The sequence below is a fragment of the Spermophilus citellus genome (assembly GCF_964194105.1).
Source record: "Spermophilus citellus genome assembly, chromosome: 12".
Taxonomy (NCBI): Eukaryota; Metazoa; Chordata; class Mammalia; order Rodentia; family Sciuridae; genus Spermophilus; species Spermophilus citellus.
Window position 1 is genome coordinate 112,652,568 of NC_138198.1, and position 22,373 is coordinate 112,674,940.

A 22,373-nucleotide genomic window follows, 5' to 3' on the forward strand; every position below is an offset into this window, starting at 1 on the left:
GTACGTGTTTTAGTTTAGGGTGAAGAGAAAGTATGACACAAAACAAAGGCTAATTTTTCTTGAGAACTTAATAATATGGCATTTTTCAACAGAAAGTCTAATTTCTTTTAAAATGGCAAAAAAATTGTTAGTTAAAAGAAATTTTTTTTTCTAAGAATATTGTTCAGTTAGGTGCAACAACATAGTTTTGATTAGGCTCAGGGATATCCTCATGGGTAAGCTAGTCTGTATTTGATAGAGTTTAGTCTATGAGTGACCCAGACTAGCACATAGGTGATTATTATGCAGCATGATTAATATTATGAAAAAGTGTTTTTCAGGGCCTTTTGGGAATAAATAGAAGGTTCACTTTGGAGATCAGCTTTGGATGGTTTTAGAAGACTTCCAAGAAGGGCAATATCTATTGTATTTGGGGATATTAATTTTGTGGGTATATATAAAATTATACATGGTTTATGAACAACCTCTGTTGGCAGAGGCACTCAGTTTTAAGTATATTCTGTAAAGGGATACTTGATGAGTTTTTCTGACTAACATCTGATGGATCTGTCTATAATAGATAAAGGCTTGCTTTTAGGCAAATGCTGGCAGGAATTTGACATATATACATTACTTTGAAAATAGCAGCTAAGAGATCAGAGTAAAGGTTTTATATGTCTTGCAGACTAGCAGTATATGAGTATTAGGACACTTTATTTCATCCTACTTAGGAAGGATGTTTGAAAGAAAAAAGTTAAGATAATAAAATATGAAACTGTATTGAAAGGTGAAATATTTAAATTTGTCTAAAGAAAGACTTGACAAGTTAGGAAAGTAAAAAGAAAGTGGAATGATACAAAATCAGAAAGAAAGAATGTATGCTAATACTAACAAGCATAGTTTTTATGATTGTTTTGAGTTATTATGAATGGTTTCTTTAGCCACTGGTAAAGACTTTCAAAATAAGTTGGAGAAGGGCTGGGGTTGTAGCTAGGTGGCAGAGTGGTTGCCTAGCACATATGAGGCACTGGGGTAGATCCTCAGCACCATGTAAAAATAAATAAATAAAATAAAGGTATTAAAAAAAAGAAGTTGGAGAAAACATTCTGCTATTAATCTATGGACACGGAAATAACAGGGCTCCTGGTTAGTTAGGCTAGTGAAAACGAACCCTTTAGAATCAGATAGACCTGGGTTTGTGTCTTCATCTTGATCAGTAACTTACTTATCATCTTTGAGCTCTAGTACCAGTTTTGGTGAAGGGTTTTTCATATTTACAAATAAAGCCTCCTATAATGGGAACTCAGTAAATCATTACTATTGTTATTATTTGTTTTTTGATTTGACTACATTCTTGTTTGGATGATAAAGGCCTAAATCTGGGCAGTATGTTCATTCATTTTCAGTTCCAGAATGACTTAATCATAGATGTGCTTTGTTCTTATGTCAGGAGCTGCTATTCATTTCCTTGTTTCCCAACTATGGCCAGTTGGTTTTAGAAAGTGTTTTAGAGATGGATCTCTTTTCTCTGACTTTGAATCTTTTTTTGGGGAGAAGGGGGATTTAATATTATTAAAAATTAATATACATTTTAATTGACACATAATAATTGTAATTTTCTGAGTACAATGTGGCATTTCAGTAATTTTGTATCTTATTATCACATGAAATAAAAAGTTTTGGGTGCTGGGATTATGGCTCAGCAGTAGAGTGCTTGCCTCGCATGTGCAAGGTCCTGGGTTCGATCCTCAGCACCACATATAAATAAATAGTTGTTATGTTCAACTACAAATATGAAAATAAATATTTTTATTAAAAAAAGAAATAAAAATTTTAAGTTAACAAGAGACAACAACTGGATAAAAGGATTTTACTCTCTTAATTCCTTGGAAATTGTGGGTGGGTTTTAGAGGGGCAAGCCTTTGCCAGTATGACCCCAGATGATGAATGGGGTGTTTGACTTAATGTATTTTTTTTTTCTTAAGGTATAAATTACTTGCTTAATTATGGACTCTAAAGGTTAAGTTTCACTCTATTCTTTGATATAGCTTTAAAAAATAAGCAGACATTCTTTCAAAACAAAGAGATACTTTAGCATATATGTTCTGTTATTTACTACTGGAAAGAGACACATGGGTCCTTTCAGTGTCTCAGGTACTCACAATGAGGTCATTATCTGTTTCCATGAGAAAGGAAAGGAAAGGTTTTCCATGGTTCAAGGAGAGTTATGTAAGTTCAGTGTTTATTTCTTTTAAGGAAGCAGGTATAATGATAAATAAGATAAGGTAAGGCAAGCAGATTTTAAATGGCTAGGAATGATACAGTACTACTCATGTTCTAAGTTGAAGAAGCAGAAAGTAGAGGACAGTCCCAACACACAGCCCTCTGGAATCTAAATGCACTTCTTTCCAAAAACTAAAGCCCTGTGTCTTGGAAGGTGGTGATTCCTGCCATGTCAAGGTTCTGGGACCAGGACCAGGCAGATAAGAGACAGTTGACTGGTGTGCAGAGTGAAAACAGACAAAACTTTTGAACTGCTTAAACATAAAAACCTTAGAATATGTTCAGAGTCTGTAGATTTGGCCATCTTGGTCCTTAAAACCCATAAATATATAATTTGAAATTAAAGATAGCATTTTTACATTTTAAGGTGTGAACTGAAAAGTAATAAAGTTCAGTAGAAAAAAACATATAAAGAAATACTCAGAAAACAGTGGAAGGAATTTATTAAGTTGTTGGAATGAGTATTTTCATTGATTTATTATTAAAAATGTTATAAATTCATTAACCTAATGTTAAGATAATATGCAAGTGGTATTGGTGAATATGATGATGGAATTATTCAGATTAAATGAAAGCAGATATTAATATAAGAAGAAAATATTGAAAAGGGAAAGTAATGTTTTTGAAGAATTATGGATGGTTTAGGTAGATACCTAAATGTTGGCAACACTTAACAACTTCTTAAATAAATATAGTTATATTTTGAAAGAATTTATTGTATATAATGACAAAATGATAATGGAAGTCATATTAACTGCTATCATATTTTGTATTCATGATGTGTTAGTTACTATGCTAAATTGTTTCTGTACATTATCACACAGCAGTTCTATAAGATATGATTCTTGTTGTTAACCATATTATGCAGAGAAATGAGGCTCAGAGAAGTTAAATAACCCATTTAAGTCACATAGATAGCAAGTGACAGGGATGGAATTTGATCCTTAGTAGTCTGACTTGATGACCTGTACTGATCAACCATGCATATTACCTACTGGCATATTTAATAGTCTTTAAAATTGCATTTCTCCATTTTTTGACATTCTCAGCATTGATTTATGTAAGTGAATATGATTTTGATGCATACTTAAATATTCAGTCAATTAAAAACTAAAATTTTCCTTCAGTTTGTTGAACAAAACACCACCATTCTTTTCAGTTCCCAAATTTCTATTTCCTTTAGAGAACCGCATTGCTCAGTTTTCTTGTAATTTATCTTTTCGTTTTCCTTGGATTATTCAAGTTTGGAGTCTTTTAATTTTAGTTTCCTGTTGGTATAGTTTTAACTCCCATTTAATTAATACATACACAACGTTAAAAATTTTGAAAATAGAGGTAACTAAGAAGGTAAAAGTTCACCTGGTATCTTTGTACATATAAGAAAACTACCATTAATATATTTTGATATATTTTCCTCTGACCTTTAAAAATCCATTTATTGTATACTTGTGATTATACTATAGATATGTAGATAAGGTTATCTATGCATACTGTATCTTCATTTAATATTACAACACATTTTTCAAAGTTTTGCTTATTTAGGAAAATAATTTTTAATGATTGCATAACATTTCATTGAGTAAACATAATATATTTACTTAGCCATTCCACTCTCTTGATATTTAATTGTTTCCACTTTTCACTATTATAAATAATACAATATTGAATATCTTTGTGTGTAAAATTTTCTTGCATTTAAGATTATTCCTTTGGATGGATTCCTTGAATTCTTTTTATATTAGAACCTCAGAATTTTTCTGTGGTGGGTTAGTAATATTTTTAAGCCTACCAAGTTATTTTCTGCCCAGAGTTCCTATTGCATTGCCCCTCTCTTAAAAAAATGTTATTTGCTTAAGTTTCCACAGTATAAGGGAAATAAAAGTAATACCTACTTCAGAAGGTTGTTGTGAGACTGTAACGGATTCCTGTCAAGCATTAAGAATATACTTAGCATAAAGTCAGAACCCATCAAATGTTGATTGCTGTTTTTGGCTAAGTTGACAGAGGAAAATTGTATCTTATTGTTTGAATTTACTTTTCTTCAGTTACTAAATATATTGAAATTTTTCTATGAGAACTTAGGCAGTTTTTTAAGTTTTAATTTTTCTTATCCTTTGATGTATTAATAGTGCCCCCCACCTTAGGGGGGGTGCAGATATTAGTCAATGAACGTCCTCTTACCTAAAATACTAAGTGTATGTGGCTTCTGTTGTTGGAACATTTTCTAGTTTGTTATTTATTTTTGGATTTTTACCAAACAGATATTTTTGTTTTTTATATAATCCAATTTATATTTTTTCTCTGTAGCCTCCATATTTTTGAAGCTTTGAATCTTGCTTTCTTCCCCCCAGAAATTTGGTAAAACTTGATTAAAAGCAATGATTACATTAAAACAAATGTAAAATTTTTTATCAGAAATTTGTTTATGTTGTGGGGTGAGGTAAGGATTAAAATTTTTTTTTCCCTAAGCTGACAAATATTCACAGTGTTATTTGTTAAATAAATCTTGTTTCTCTGATAGGCAGCAACTTCTTAATCATGTATTATATTTATTTGCTGTTTTATAATTAAGAAATAGTAGAAGAAAGGAGTTCTAATTAGCCAACTTTTTATTGTTATCTTTTGTATATAGTGAACAAAGGAAAATGTTAGAACAGTAAGACCAAAGACTTATTGTTCATACATAATATAATTATCCAATTAGTTGGTTAGTCAGTTGTTTTGGTTGGATTACATGGTCTTATTTTCTAAAGTAAATATTAAATAGCCCTCTACCTTTTCTTTTTTTAAAAGAAGATTGGATTTCTGAAACTTAAAATTTCATTGTAATCTAGTTTTGTGGACGTGTGGAAATGAAATTAACATATAATTTTGTAGGCTCATTTTTCCCTTCAGGTAGAATATTTAAAAATGATAAATGATGCCTCTTAACGGCACATTTATGTTCCATAGAAAGAGTTCTGGGAAGTACAAGAAATAATGATTAAGAGAATAGTGGGATTGATTTATGAGCAAAAGAAGCTGGTCATTTATAGCTTGTCTAATGATGGGCATATTTAAAAGGAGAGACAAAAGAGTGTTCAGATATTTAGAAGATATTCACACAAAGGGAAAAATTGTTTGGGGTAAATATGAGATTGCTCCTCAAGTGATATGAAAAAAAGAGCAATATAGTTTAGAAAACAAATTAGCAGAAGTAGAAAATAAAAATATATATTATTTACACTGGGAATTGTTGGAAAATGGAAGCATTTCCCCAGAGAGCTAGGGGATGGGATAAACTAGCTGTCTCTAATTTCTGTAATTCATGGCAGATGCTTAGGAACAGGTTACATAAGAGGTTTCTGGGAATGGTTTAAAATGAAGTCTTGTAAAATGCGCAAGGTCAGACTGGATGACCTAGGTGGTATATTCTGACTCTGTCAGATGCTGTGATAGCTTGTGGCATTCTGCTGTTCGGCCTAATGTACTGTGAAGATTATTTACTGGCAAATTCAATGAGTCTTTATTTGGTTTAGGATTAAAATTCTTTGAAAAATAAAAATTGGCCTTGGAATGTACTTGTCTGAGTCCAGTATCCTCCCTCAACATCTTGCCCTAGTTGTCTTAATTTTTTCATTTTAAAAAATAGACTTTTCACTTGATTCAATATTTTGTTCAGTTGCTTATGTTTAGACTTTTAGTTAGCATTTTGTGTCATTTCTGTATGTTGTTTCTAGGACACGATTAATTTAATGAGTAATATTCACCTATAAAATACTAGTGAAGTTAATAGAATGCTCATTTCATGCTGCATGGTTCTCTACAACTATAAAAATTTTTAATGGGACTGTGTTTACACTCATAAGTCGTTTGATAGCAGTGGTTGCTGAAGTGGACATTGTGAGACAGTGGGGGTATGACGAGAAAATATTAGAACTCTAATTTATTGGATCTTTTAATCCGAGGAAATGGAGCTTTCTGAACATTTGCTAGATGGGTGGACACTGGTGTGCCCACTCCTATCATGCTCTGATGGGCATGTACTGCTGTGAGCAAAAGTGGGTGAGCCCCCAGGAGGTGCCAGTGACACTTATACCCCATGTGCTTCCAGTTAAAAGGTGTTGACTTAAGGAATCCGCAGATTATATTGTATAGTTCTTAACCTTGCTATCACAAATTGGTAGAGAAAATATTAATGGAAGATATTTCTGATGAAAAATAAACATTTTTTCATCAGCCACAATGAATTTCAAACAATGATGATCATTTGATGATTCAGGCAATAAGGCAGCCAAAATAATTTTGAATTATATAAAGTTTTTGGTTTTTTTTAGACTAACTTTGACTCCTCCTTTTAAAATATACATGTGTATGTTTACAATATATGAGATATATAACCAGTTAAGTACATATACAGAAGTATAAACACATGGAATACATTTTAAAATCTCTTAAATGAGTAAATGAGTGATCAAGAAAATTTGGAGCAAAAATGCATTTCAAGTAAGTTCATTTGAAGATGTGAGGGTCACATTTAAAAATTTTTTTTTTTTATTGTTGGTTGTTCAAAACATTACATAGTTCTTGATATATCGTATTTCACACTTTGATTCCAGTGGGTTATGAACTCCCATTTTTACCCTGTATACAGATTGCAGAATCACATCAGTTACATTTCCATTGATTTACATATTGCCATACTAGTGTCTGTTTTTAGTTGTATTACCATTTTAATTACACCAATTAAGTGTTTTACACACTATCTTGTTATAATGACCTTGGTGTTTAAATCATCTTTAGGTGACTTTTTCAGGTTAGAGTAGAAAAAAGTGAAAAGTAATGGAATTAATCAAATTGTGGAATTAGTCATTGTAGATGAATTAGATGTTTACTAACTCAGATCTCTAGAATTTAATAATAAGAGAATTGTGCTAATTCAACCCATTTGTGGAGAAACTCGATCTAAATCAGTAAGAAATATGAATTATAAAATATTCTTTGAGAAGTGCTTCTTAAATAATTTTGAGGACAGATAAGAGAATACCAGGTTAATTGTGTTTTAGCAAATCTTTTAAGTACTTCCATTTAACAGATGGCTGAGATTTATTTATCATTACTATATTTATGGTTTGAATTAAAATTAATACCAAAGCGTGCTTGAATGGTCTTTTTTCCTTTTACGTTTAAATAGGCTAGACATTTGTTTTGCTTATACCATTAATTTGTTTTCACACAAGCTGCAAAGGTAACCATCAACTCAGAATTAATTAGTGGAATCAAAATTAATGAGGTTTTACTGCACTGGTTCATTTCCACTCTAGGCCAGTTCTCTTTATATGAGTTGGAGTAGCACTTTGTTGAAAGAAGAAAAATTAGACTTATTTTAATCCATATTTAAAAAGCAGAGAACCATCTTTTCTTGTGAGTTAAGTACCTCTAATAACTATGCTTTCTTGGGCTTAGTAATTGATTTTTTTTTTGTTTTCATTCTTGATTATTTTGGCTATTTCAATATGTTCTTATTATAGTAAAGCTAAAGTTAACTCTTCAGATACATATTATTATTGACAGAATAGTATGTGATTTTTATAAGTGACCAAACAAGCCATGCATGGTAGTGCATGCCTGTAATCCCAGCGACTTGGGAGACCCAGGTAGGTAGGAGGATTGCAAGTTCAAGGCCAGCCTCAGTAACTTATCAAGACCCTGTCAGTAAATACATACGTACATACATACATACATACATACGTTATCTAACTTTTTTTTGTGGGCAGAGCATGTTACTTGTGAGTTTCATCATTATTGCACTCTGAAAAGGAATCAAACCATTATTTAAAATGTATTTAGGTAAATATATATGTAAAGAGAGTGCATTTTGTGGAAATGAAAAGCTAGAGTTTTTGGAATTATATATCTCTCTTTTTTTTAAACCTTCAGGAAATTATACCCTGTAATCTATTTTTTTTAAAGCTGATCCTATGCTATTATTTTATGTTTGTTGTATGTATTTTTAATTTTTACAATATAAGAGTAATATGACAAAGAGCTTTTAAATATTCTTTTGAAGACGGATTGCATTTCCTCTAATCTTTGAAATGATTCCCTGCCTATAAAGGGAAGGGTGAAAGTTCTGACAACAGAACTTCTTAGGACGGGTTGATCATGTTAAAGGTCAGGTTCCTCATAGGAATGGAAAAGCCTTTCTTGTTTGCTTAATGGCTCTTGTCCTCTGTCCACTAGAATATAAACTATGGTAAGGAGATGTGTGCACAGCTCTGTGGTTGTCATTAGCTTTGTATAGCTTCAGCTCTTGAGAGCTACAACAGATGGTAATTTTAGAAACACCTAACCTGATGAAGAATATTTGCAAAACTTCATATTGACTTATGCTTCTTTTCTCTACTTTTTGAAAAATGAATGAATTGCATGCATATGAACATTAATGAAATGAATTTGGACTTGGGACTAGCAAGTAGGCCAGTTGAGAGTGAGGTGCTATTTAAGGATTAGCTCTTTTTAAAGAGGAGTTTGGAGAGCTTATGAGTCGAAGTAGTAGAATCAAAAATAGTGAAGCATGTTTGAGTGTTGTAGTGGACCAGTGCGTGGTGAAAGGATATGAGTAGTTTGAAGAAAATGCTGTTTAGGAATCCTTTTTTTTTTTTTTTTTTGAGTTTATTATACCCAGAGACCCCTGGACACAGTGGTGGCACATGCCTGTAACCTTGGCTACTCTGAGACTGAGGCAGGGGGATTGAAAGTTGGAGGCCAGTCTTATCAACTTGGCTAGACCCTATCTCAAAGTAAAATAAATAAAATATGAAAAGTGCTGGGAATGTAGCTCAGTGGTAGAGTACCCCTGGTTCAATTCCCAGTAATGGGGGGGAAAAGTCATATAAGAGAAAAAGATCACTGTTTCTCTCATGAAAGATATGAATGACCTCTTTTTAGTGATGCAAAGTAGAAAACAGTAGTTAATCATTAAGGCTGCAGTTTTCCCTTTTTATAAAGTGAATAATAGATAATATTTGATAAATACAAAAACAGTACTAGTGACAATGTGTAGAAAAATCAAAGCGTCCATTGTATTAAATATCTAAAGTTAGCAATGCATGTTTTGTGTAGCTAATACTTTATGTTATGAAATAATTGAGAATAAAGGTATCATGGGGTACATATGTGTGTTCTTGTGCATTTGTATATATTTACTCAGTTGTATTCTGTAGTGCTTTAATTTAAATGATGTTAAATACTTTTCCACTTTATTTACATCTTTCTGCTAATTAAAAAAGTAATATTTGGGTGCCAGAATTCATCTGCCCCACAGTTCTTTGTACATCCTTTTAAAGAAAGAAATCATATTTTATATTTCAATTGAGTGTTTATCAAGATAAATGAAATAGCTTAACAAATGTTTAAGAAAGTTATAATGTTTTAAGGGAGGTTTGTAATATCTTTCTAAACTTAGTTTTCTTTCTTTCTTTTTTTAAAATTTTCATTTTTTAGGTGTAGATGGACCCAACACAATACCTTTGTTTTTATGTGGTGCTGAGGATAGAACCCGGGCCCTGCCCATGCTAGGCAAGCACTCTACCGCTGAGCCACAATCCCAGTCCCCCCCCTCCCCCGCCTTTTTTTTTTTTTTTTGCAAAACTGGGGATTGAACCCAGGGGCACCCTACCACTGAGCTCCATCCACAGCCATTTTTATTTTGAGACAGGTTTTCCCTAAATTGCTCAGTTTGGCCTTTAACTTGAGATCCTCTTACCTTAGCCTCCTGAGTAGCTAGGATACAGGTGTGCGCCACTGAGCCAGGCTTGAACATAGTTTTCTTAACTTTTAAATTAGTAAACCAACTGTTGTGCTCACTTTTGTGTCTAAATGATCATAAAACATAAAAAAGCTAACAAAGAATAAAAAGATAAAACACTTGAATTGGAGAACAAATTAGATAGTTTAATCTCATCTCTTTGTTTTATTAATGCCTTGTGTTATTCAAAATTGATTTTAAGTTGTTTATAAAAATAAACATTAAGGGACTGGGATTGTGGCTCAGTGGTAGAGTGCTTGCCTAGCATGTGTGATGCCCTGGTTCAATCCTCAGCACCGCATAAAAATAAAAAAAAAAATAAAGGTATTGTGTCTATTTGTAACTAAAAATATATATAAAAAATTAAGTAAAATAAAGATAAAGCTAAATCATGGTGAAGAGAAAATGAGAGAAGTGAATGAGACCACTGAGAATCCATGTTCAAATATGTATGTCCCAGGATCCTGCACTGGTATAGGAAAATTTAGTCTTAAGTTTGTTAGCAGCCACAATATAAAAGGAACCAGTTGCACCAGCTTTCCCTAAAATGTGACCTTTAAAAACTAGGTGTCATAGATAACATGGTCAAGCAAATTTAGAGATGAATTATATTTTATTTCCTTATAGGAATAATTATATTCACATCAACATGCTAATTCATCCTGGAAATTCTATGGTTAAAAACATCAACAACTGCATAGGTTCAGTGTTTTTCATGCACATTCAGCTACCTCCCCCACCTTTTCACCTAATATCTTTCAACATTCCCACTTGGGGAATCAGTGAGATATTGATCTCTGGCTAAAACAGTCTGTTTGCTCAGAAGTCCAGCAGGCTGAGGTTTGACAAGTCCCTTCCGTTAGATCTCATTGAAAGGAGAGTATATGTACGAACTGCAGGGGACCTCATCCTCTAGAAATAGTCCCAATACGTGGAGTAATTCAGATGGTTGTTTTCATATGCTTTCCCTCAGTATGACCTGAGATCATCATCTACGTCAACAAAGAGTTAAGTTTTAAATTGCTTAGGAATTGTATTATAGAAATTTAAAAACTTCAGTTTTTAAGTTTTCTCTGTTGTAGATTGAGTTCTTTGTTACTGGTGAAAATCCTTACAGTCCTTGATTATTTATATCTCATCTTGTTCTAAAAGGGAATTGAAAGGCAAAAACTAGATATGAGCAGAAAATGTTTAATTGGCTTATTGTGTGGTTAGCTGAGGTAATGCACCTGCCGGCATTATAGACAGAAGCTGGGAAGGAAGTAGGGGTGTGAATCTATAGATAACATGAAATATTCTTGACTCCCAAGGATGACTGGCAGGGAGACTGTGAGGGTATTGTTTCTGAGCAGGGAGGAACAGGGGTTTAAAATGACAGAGTCACACACAAACAGAAGGAAGGACTGCAGAAAGCAGCTCTCATGGCAAACAAAGGAAAGTTCATACTGTGGAAAGGGAACACAGAAGAACAGATCAATTTTTTTCCACCTTTGCCTGCTTAGATATAGCAACCATTTCAGTGAGCAGGCATCTGCAAATTTGAACAGCAGATTTTCCAAGGCTTCTTTTCCTGTTTAGTAAAAGTGTCTTGATGGTTGAACTGAGTGTTTTATGTATAATATAAAGGAATAAATTGTTCAACATTTAGTTGTATTTGATTTTTGGTGGTAGTGAATGTGTGATTAACTTTCATTTCAGTTATTTGAGAACAGAATCTGTTTTACTCTAAATTTAATCTAAATGTAATGAAGGTGCATTCTTCTTTTCAGGCAAGAGTGCAGCACTGTATCTGCTCTGTAGCCAGTGACCACTCAGTAGGACTTCTAAGTTTGCGAGAGAAAAAATGCATCATGTTGGCATCTCGGCACCTTTTCCCTATTCAGATAATCAAGTGGAGACCCTCTGATGATTACCTGGTCGTGGGTTGTTCAGATGGCTCTGTGTATGTCTGGCAAATGGATACTGGTAAGAATTAGCTTGAAAAGAAACTAGAAAATTAATGGGTATATTTGGTTTCCTAAAAATTAAGTTTTGCAATGTATAAAAATTGCTATTTTTTTCCTCATCACTGCTTTCCCTTAATATTCTCGTTGTTATCAATAAAGAAATATTTCAGTGTCTTCTTATTTGTTGTACTGTGCCAAATACTTGTGGATCAGTTCACCAGTCTTTAAAAGCATATAATTAAAAGTAACGTACAGATGAGGACAGATTTACAAATGACAAAGTATAAGTGATTTCTGTATAATTCATGAGATAAATTGTGAGTGGGATGAAGGAACCATGTTTGTCTCAGGTCAGAAAGAGCAGAAAAAAAATAAAATCCTCTTTTATTGAATAGCAGAAAGGCAGTGCTGGGCAGAAAATCATAGGAAGTAATCTACATCAAGGTTTCAAGTTCTAGTGGGGGCATGTAAAATTTCAAGTTTCAAAAATGTGATGTATGGAGTTTATAATGTGGATAAGTAAGGCTTAACTTAAAAGCACAGGTAAAGATATACAGTGTTCATACACACACTACCATGAGTTTCCCTGGGAAATACTTAAGCATGCAACAATGTTTTGCATTAATCTGGCTTTTTTGTGATAACATTGGATTCAACTTTTACATTGTTAGGTTTTTATCACTGATAGACTTATCTTTAGACTCCTACTTGAACTACATAATATTTCTACCAAATATTTTCTTTTTCTTCACCTTTTGTTTTTTGTTTTAGTCTTTTTGAAATCAGACTGTATACAGCTGCTTGCACAGTTATCAAATGGGAGTTCCCGTAAGCCTTTTTGGGATAAGTAGCTATCATCTTTAGCAGCCTTATTGATCACCCTCAGTTTAACTGTAACAGGCAGTTTTGACAAGAGGAACCTTCTGGAAGTCTCAGATTTCTTTACTTTTGCATTTAACTTTTTTTTTCTCTTGTCTGGTTGTAAAAGAAATTAATACTTTTGGTCAAATTTTAAAAGCACAAACATTAGAAGAGAAGAAAGGCAAAACCAGAGCTCATTACCCAGTTGTAAATATTAACATTTTGGCATATTTCTTTTTTATTTGTTCCCAGACATTTTTAAAAACAGAATTACTGCCATCCTATATGTGCAATTTTGTATTTTACTTTTGTGTTCCTTAATGTTATAGTCTACCTACTTATCATGGTCTTGCTTGTTGGTTTGATCCACTTCACACACTAAAGATACCATTTGTGGCTAGAATCAGATTGTTTGGTTTGAACTTAGGATCCACAATAACATGGAAGCACTGTGATTTCTTAGCTCACCAGACTTTTGCCCTTTGGTGTTTTCATCTGTCAAATTAGGATAGTATTTCCTATTTTACAACACTATTTTATAGTGTTGTAGGAGTAAAATGAGATAGTTCCCTGATATGATAAATAGAATGTATGTATAATGTATGTGTGTGTGTACTTTTTAGTTTGTGTGTATATGCATACATGTGTATGTATTTCCTATAATTATTAAAGAAACATGCTGCTTAATTTATTACCTCGTGGAATTTGGCAGAATGACTTTACCTACATTTGGAAATATTTTCTTTGGGAATAAGTATTGAAGAAAATTCTTACAACAATAGAACTATATTAAAATATTGTAAATACTGTAAAATTAATTGGTATGTCTTAAAATAGAAGATATGATAAACTTGTCTAGGCCTTTTTAAATAAATAAAGGAAAAGAGTATCATTGTCTTGAAAGATTGAAATTTTTAAATGTGTGGTGCTTGAATATTTAAGAATATTTAATCTTAAATATTAAGATTAATATTTAAATGTTTGTAAATAATACAGAGTAAAATATGAAATTCTTTCCAGATGAGATCTTACTGAAAAACAAGGTAACTTTTACAGTGATTTTTTTAAAGGGAAACAATAAATTGCCCCTAACTATAGGGATATTGGAGGATGTTCTGCTTGAAATGAAGTTAGTATAATTTAACCCAATTTAGATTAAACACAATATGTAATATTAAAATTTTAGTTATGCTCTGACCTTCAGGAGGACCTGAGTAAATAATCAGTTACTGACATTCTTAATTAAGGTACAAATAAAGAAACAAAATTTGTTTTCGATTTTAGCTATAATAGGAGGTATATGTTCTTTTTCTCTCTTAGCAGTATGTGCTGTAGCTAGTGATATATAGGTCTCTGGGGAGTCCGTAAGGTACATCCTGAAGGTATTGACATTATTTATTTATTAAATTTATTTATTTATTAAATAAATAAAAAATGAAGCTGGATAAATCGGATGCAGCCAGGGTTTGATGTATGAAATGTATTTAAACTCTGAGGAGATACTTGATCTTCGTGTTTTGGGAATGTATTTTCACAGATGAAGCTGTGCCATATAAAACCTGTTTATACGTATCAGGCATAGTTTGGTATTTTGAGTTTTACTGATGATTTCTAGGTTAAAACACATACATTTTCTTTATTTTGTACTTTTATGTGTCATTTGTTTTAATTTTTTTTTTCTTTTCACATGGATAGATTTTTGTCTTCAGTGTTTATTGTGTAATGAAATTAAAGCTAGGTAATATAAATATAATTAGGGAATTTGAAGTCCAGAATCTGTTATTCTTTTATGGGGACATTTTATTAGATGAACTAGCCACTTCAAAGTGATGAACAGGCCATGAAGATATTCTGGTTAAACAGTCAAACACTAGCAACAAGAATGGGCCAGATGAACCTTTTGACTCCCATTCATGAACTTATTAAAGGTTAGCCACTGATGTAGATGGTGACTGCTTCCACCTGGAGCTCTTTATGTGCTTCAGGGGTCAACTGTCTCATTCTTCACATTTGATATTCCAGTAACTGTGCATGTCATTCCCACAGGCCTTTGACAAGGTCAGAATCCTATTTGGCCCACAGTGGCATGCTTTAAGCCATAACTGGTGCCATAAAGTGTTCTTATGTAATCATTATCAAGCCTAAATAACATTCTCATTTGCTCATTTTTATCATCTTTGCTACTTGGCAAAAGTGATTCCCACATCATATTCCTATTTTAATAGGTTTAATTAGGTTGCCTTGTACAAATGCAAATATCATTAATGCTTGCCGAATATTATTAGAAATTAGCATATGAGTTCTTGTCATTTACTTTGTTCTGTTGCCTTTTTTTCTTTTTATTCATTTTCTGCCCCTCTGAGTTTTTTAAAATTCCAATTTTTACATTGACTTAATTAAATATATTCATCTTTTTGAACTGAATTACCTAATCAAACATAGCATAAAATTATGAGTTAATGTATATTCAGATGTCTGCTGAAAATGTCTATAAATTATGGATAACCAAAAATATATCAAGGATCAGATTTTTATACAAGTAAAGTCTAGTGTCATTCTTAAGACTAATTTCAAAAACATTCCTGTGCTTTTGTTTTCGTTTATTTAAATTTATGTTTCTGAACTTTTACTAAAATTGATGTTGAGAGGTTTTAGTGGCAAATATTTTCTTCACATATTTTACCTTTTTCCAGCAGTATCTGACATACTAGAGATTTGACCTTACCTTTCTGTTTTATAATATATTGCCACTACATTATTGACTCTCTATGTCTTTTACATTTTTTTACTTTTTTTTTACATTTTTTTTAGATGTTGATGGACTTTATTTTATTCATTTATTTATATGTGGTGCTGAGAATGGAACCCAATGCCTCACACATGCTAGACAAGAGCTCTACCACTGAGCCACAACCCCAGCCCACATTTTTACTTTTTTTTTTTTTACCCTTTATTTTGTTTATTTATTTTTATGTGGTGCTGAGGATTGAACCCAGTGCCTCACATGTGCAAGGCAAGTGCTCTACCTCTGAGCCACAAACCCAGCCCCAGATTTTTACTTTTTATTGTGTTACAAGCATGGAATAGAATAGGGGGAAACACAAAGAATGAATTAAAAAAGGTACTTGGTAAAATCAAGTATAATTAGAGAGTAACTTTTATCCCCTTTGATGAATGACTATAAAATATGAAATCTTACTTACCTATGTAGTTAACTATTTCCATTGCTTCCCTCTTGGAAGGAAGAGGTATCAAAGAAGAGATGTGATTGACTTTACCACTACCTCCTCACAACCCTGCATGCTGTTAATTACTAAGTCTTTCCCATTAGATTTCCCCCAGCTCCTCTTTTTTTCCGGTGTATTAGTCTAATTTAGGGTTTTATTTCCCCATACCTAAGCTATCTTTATTGGTTACTCTGCCTGCTCTTTCCCTTCTAATCTATCCTGTACTCTGCTTGTTAATTAATCCTAGGATAGAAGACAGCAGTAACATTTGGTTGATGCTACTGTTCAATGAATGAACTCTGAACAATGTCAGTTCACAATACCTTCAAGACAAAATCTTCCTACCTTTCTGTCTTTACTTCTTCTTCTTCTTATTATTATTTTTTTTGTTTGTTTTTGGTGGTGCTGGGGATTGAACCCAGGGCCTGTGCGTGCAAAGCAAGCACTCCACCAACTGAGCTATATCCCCATCCTTCTTATTATTCTTTTACATGACCATTTGCTGTAGTTAAGAATAATAGACTCGCTCACTATCACTTCTTTTAACTTGCATCATCTATATTCTCATGATTTTCACTTACTTAGGACATTTTTTTTCTTTCTGCTTTTTGAGAAGTCTATTGTAATTTAAGGAAATTGGAATAATTTGAATGAAGTCATATATTTACCTATGCATAATTATCATTTCTATTGTTCTTCATTGCTTTGTGTAGGTGCAGATTTCCACCTGAAATCACTTTTCTTTTTCTAATATTTAATTTTTCTTGTAGGTCTGAGGCAATGAATTCCTTCAGCTTTTGCTTGTCTGAAAAAAAATTCTTTATTTCACCTCCTTTAAATTTTTTTTTTAAATTTTATTTTAGCTGTGTCTATTTGCCCAGGCTGATTTTCAACTCATGAGCTTAAGTAAGCCTCCCACTTATGCCTCCTGAGTAGCTGGGACTAGAGGCATGTGCAGCTAAGTCCAACTTCACCTTTATTTATTTTTATTTATTTTTTTTGTTTTTTTTTTAATATTTATTTTTTAGTTCTCGGCGGACACAACATCTTTGTTGGTATGTGGTGCTGAGGATCGAACCCGGGCCGCACGCATGCCAGGCGAGCGCGCTACCGCTTGAGCCACATCCCCAGCCCACCTTTATTTTTAAAAGATATTTTCTATGAGTGTAAAGTTCTAGGTTCACAGTTTTTTCTTTCTTTCAATTCTTTACTATCTTCTTACTTCGTTATGTCCAGAGGGAAGTCTGCTGTAGTCTTTAACTTTCTTCTGTATATAACATGTTTGTTTTCTTGGGCTGCTTTAAAACTTTTTTTTTTCCTAGTACTGAGGACTGAACTCTGGGCCTCACACATGCCAGGCAAGTGTCTATGACATCAAGCTAGACCCCTAACCCTAAAACACTTTTATTACTTGTTTTAATTGTAATTTTCTTCGTTTTGCTTGGGCTTGGGAATCTGTGAGTGTGGGTTTCTATCAGGTTTGGAAAATTTACGGCTACAATTTATTCAAATATGTTTTCTGTCCTCCATTCTCCTTTCTTTCTTTGGAGACTCCAATTATATATGTTAGGCCATTTGATGTTGTCCCACAGCTCACTAATAATCTTATTTTTTTTCTTTTTAAATTTTTTATAGTTTCTATTACCGTGTTTTCAAGTTTACTGTTCTTTCCTTCCACAATGACTAATCTGCATTATTCACATTTAAATGTAAGTTTCATGACTTATGTTGTAGTTTTCATTTAGTAATTTTTTATTAGACACCAGATGTTATGAATTTTATTTCCCTGGATGTTGGATATTTTTGTATTCCCACAAATCTTTTTGAGATTTATTAAGGGACATGGTTGATCCTCCTTGGGTCTTGATCTCTCCTTGTTAGGTGGGGATGGGAAGTGATAATTCTGGAGCTAATTATTACCCGTGGTTGAGGCAAGACCTTACAGAGTACTCTGCCCAATCAGTTCTTCCCTGTGAGTTAGGAGACTTCATTCTAGCTGGTGAGAACAGGCACCATTCACAGTAGCATCTGCACCCCGCAGTCCTTCCAGGTGGTTCTTTCTTGAGCTTTTCGTGGATTCCTCACAATCATGAACTTCTCAGTCTTCTGGCAAAGATGTGAGGAACTTCTGCAGATTCCTATGTGGGTTACTCCACTCTGGTACTCTGTCCTGCAAACTCTAGCAGCTTTGGTCTCCTGGCCTCTCAGCCTTTTCTCTTCTTGTGCTGTGGTCCTAGAGACTCATCTTGAGGGATGAGCTGGAGTAATTGAAGACTGAACCTTGTTTGTTTCCATCTTTCAAGCATCACTGTCCTTAAGTGCCCAATGTCCATTGTCTGGAAAATCGTTGTTTTCATATATTGTGTCTTTTAAACACACACACACACACAAGCACATGTACACACACATACATGTGAATGTGAAGGGTGAATTTAGTACCTGTTACCCCATATTGACTGGAAGCAGAAGTCCTTTCTGCTTATTTGAATTTTAAAAGTCGTTAAAGATACAAACAGAATATACTCTCCTTCTAAATTGATTGTTTTTAAATAGATTTGCCTTGGACTGAATTTCTTTTTTCTCTTGAGTCTTTTCAGTATTTCCTTTTGGCTTGTGTTGATTACCTTTTTGTGTGCAAATGTTTTGAATCTTGCCATGTCATATAAATCTTCCCCCACCTTGAAGTTTATTACCATTGATATACTGCTACCATCTAATCTTCAGACCCTATTCAAATTTCTCCAGTTGTTCCACTAAAGTCTTTTATTGCAAAAACATCTACACTGGAATTGTGCATGGTATTTAGTTCTATGACTCTTTCAATTGGGAATAGTTCCTTAGTTTTTATTTTCCTTCAAAGACTGAAACTTTGGAATCTGATTGGCCAGTTGTTTTGTAAAATATTTCCCAAGTGATATTTTCTCATGATTATTTTCAGAGTATGTATTACAGAGTCACATTCCCAGCCCTTGTTTTTATTTTGAGCCAGGGTCTCGGTAAGTTGTGTAGAGCCTCATTAAGTTGCTGAGGCTGGCTTTGATTTTACAATCTTCCTGCCTCAGCCTCCCAAGTAGCTAGAATTACAGGAGTGCTCCATTATGCCTGGACCGAATATATATCTTTGGCAAGAATATCACAGATATTTTTCTCATTGTATCCTGTCACATGACAAATGATTTTAATTTGTTTCATCACTGATATATACTTAGATCACCTTATTTAGGTGGTGTTTTTTGGCTTCTTCACTGGAAAATTATTCTTTTTTTGGGGGGGCAAGGTACTTTGAAACCATGTAAACATCTGTTTTCAAATTTTTAATTTAGTCATTTATGTCATAAAGAACTTTTGGATTCCCATTTTATTTAGTGGATTATAATCTTAAACTCTTAATATGATGTCCTAGGAATCCCTTCAAGCTGGACATGGTTTTTGTTGTTGGTGGTGATGGTTTTGATTACCATTTTGCTGTCCAGCACAAACACATAGTGTTACACGGGCATCTTTTGCATTCTGCCTGGTTCTGATATACTATTCCTGGCCTGTCTTATGCCCAGTGTGGACATCTGCTCTTCCTTCTAGGGATCACATATCTGTGCAAAGCTACCTGCTTACACAGATGCTCTCCTCACCTCTCTCACACCTCAGACCATTCCTGCAGAGCATGTGGATGCTCTTCTCATACCTGTCAACACCCTGTGCCAGGTCGCCTTCATGACTAGACTTCATCCGCCCTCCCTCAGGTTCCATGCTGGGCTGCCTCTCGGGGTGAACTCCCTTTTCTGTCTGCCGGGGCTCCAACAATATCTTTATGCTAATGCTTCTGAGACTTTAGCCCCTGCACCAAGCTGTTACCTCCACCTTCCTCTTGTTAAGCTACCCTTTCGACCCTCTCAGGCTCAAACCTCCTGGCTTTGAGCCATTGCAGGCCCTTTCATCACCACCATGACTCACACCCATCATGGACACCTACCTTTGCTTGTTCCCACTTAATGACTTTGGAAATGTTGTCAAAATCAAGGAGTAAGTATAAACTTGACAAAAAGAGGCAAATTAGATATTTGGCGCTTGGCTTATAGTGTATGTTTTTTTGTTTGTTGATTAATAATTCTGTTTGGGATAACAATAAGTGTCACTTAAGTCTCTTCTATTATAACTACAGATAACATTTAATAAAGAACTAAGGGCTAGAAAAGTAAATTCTAAATTCATTCCTGTTAAACCCTAAGACATTTGAAACAATATAAGTATTTTTTTTCAAAATCTAATTTTAACTTACTTAAGTAATCTTACTTTTCCCATGATATTTAAAAACATAATAAAATATCAATATATTACAAATGATCATATAGAAGAACCTGAAATTCCTAGTATTTCAGCTATGTAAATATACCCTGTTAATCACTTTTTACTGTAACTATAGGATTCTTTCTCCTCCTTTAAATTATGAAAATTGTTCTCAACCTTGTTTTTTTTTTTATTAACAATATATTGTGGCTTTTATTCCATGTTGACACAGCTGAACTTCATTTTCTTATTGTTTCTACAGATTCATGTGTACAAACATGCATGTACATATAAACACACATGCTCTCACACATATATCTCTACCTCTAGTGGAGTTTACAGTTCTGGGTGGGTAGAAGCAAATCAGAAATTTTAAATAAACAGTGTGTTAATTGGCATTAGTGTTATAGAAAAAATAAAACAGAAAAGGGAGAAATTAAAACAATCAGAGAACAGCTGATTGGAAATGTGACATTATGTGAAGGTTCAGAGGGCTTTGGTGAAAGAGGTGACAACCCTGCATTATCTAGGAAGGAGAGGTCTGTGTGCTAACTTATACAAGAATTGCATAAATGGAGGTAAGTGGAAAGGAAGGCCAAATGAAGATTCGGAAGTAGTTATAAGTAGTAATTATTTTCAGAAATGTTTGGGAAACAGTTGGGTGGTGAGAGTAAGAATCAAAAAATTTCAGAGGCTGGGTTTTAGCTCAGTGGCAGAGTGAGGGCATTGGATTTGATTCTCAGCACCACATATAAATAAATAAAACAAAGGTTCATCAACGACTAAAAAAAATATTTTTAAAAAAATTTCAGACTGGGGGCTGGGAGTATTGCTCAGTGGGAGAGCACTTGCCAAGCATGTATGTCTGGGTTTGATCCCCAAAACTGAAAAACAAGAATCAAATGAACAAACAAACAAAAAAAGAAAAAGAAAAAGACAAAACAAGGAAATTTGCTTATTGGTTTGAAAAATTATGCATTTTAGTAAGATATTTTTGTTTAATATTGATGTACAACTTGGGGGACATTCAGGTCATCTTATTTCATGTTTATAATAGTGTAATGATGTAGGGGTAATCAAGGAAACCTGGGAAATAGGAATAGAGTGGAAAAAGCCTGAAGGAGGTTGTCAAAATCTTGGCTCTGAACTTGACCTTGTTGGGAAGTTGTGTTAGACTGAGGTAATCTGCATGGAAGATTATTAAAGAAAAGAAAAACAAGAAGATATTTCTAGAATTCACTGCTACTACATCTCTACATAGAAAGTTTTCTTAAAAAATAAAAAAAAAAATTTACAGTCTTGTGTGACATGTGAACGTATTTGCCTCCCAGGTGCTTTGGATCGTTGTGTGATGGGGATAACAGCAGTAGAGATACTGAATGCTTGTGATGAAGCAGTTCCTGCTGCAGTAGATTCACTTAGTCACCCAGCAGTCAACCTCAAACAAGCTATGACAAGACGTAGTCTTGCTGCCCTTAAAAATATAGCCCATCACAAACTACAAACCCTTGCAACTAACCTCTTGGCTTCTGAGGCATCTGACAAGGTGAGTTTTGTTGTGTGTTTATCAAGTATGTAGACCCCATTTAACTGCATTTAGTAACATACCTATAGTATGTCTTAGAGAATAATTTTTGAGAGATAATATTAATGGAAAATAAACTTCTGATTTTTTAAGTTTGTCCAGCAAAATTTTGGAATGATTCAACTATTTTACATTTCGAAAAAGTAAATTATTTTTACTATGTAAATATTTAAAAATTATTTCTGCTGAAAAATTATTTCTTCTGGATTTCTGAAATTAGAGCAAACATTATATGTATCATCTGTCTTATATTTTCTAATAGTCTTTGATGAAAGGTTAAGCACTAGTTAATGTCCCCAGTGAGAAAAAACAATGGGTACAACTAAGACATATATAACTGTGATGTATCATTTCTTTTAAAATTACAGTTTGATTTTAGTAAGGTTTTGGTCATTAGAAATGATTTAAGAAAATATTTG

General features: G+C 33.4%; 1 protein-coding gene across 4 annotated transcripts in view; it reads left to right on the forward strand.

Moving 5' to 3' along the window:
* Positions 1-22,373, forward strand: part of WDR7 (WD repeat domain 7) — a 329,818-nt gene that overhangs the window by 48,747 nt on the left and 258,698 nt on the right. For all 4 annotated transcript variants that reach the window (XM_081263756.1, XM_081263758.1, XM_081263757.1 and 1 more), the window contains exons 13-14: positions 11,821-12,016; positions 21,701-21,915. In XM_081263756.1, the coding sequence (XP_081119882.1) occupies positions 11,821-12,016; positions 21,701-21,915 (411 nt within the window). The remainder of the gene's footprint in view (positions 1-11,820; positions 12,017-21,700; positions 21,916-22,373) is intronic.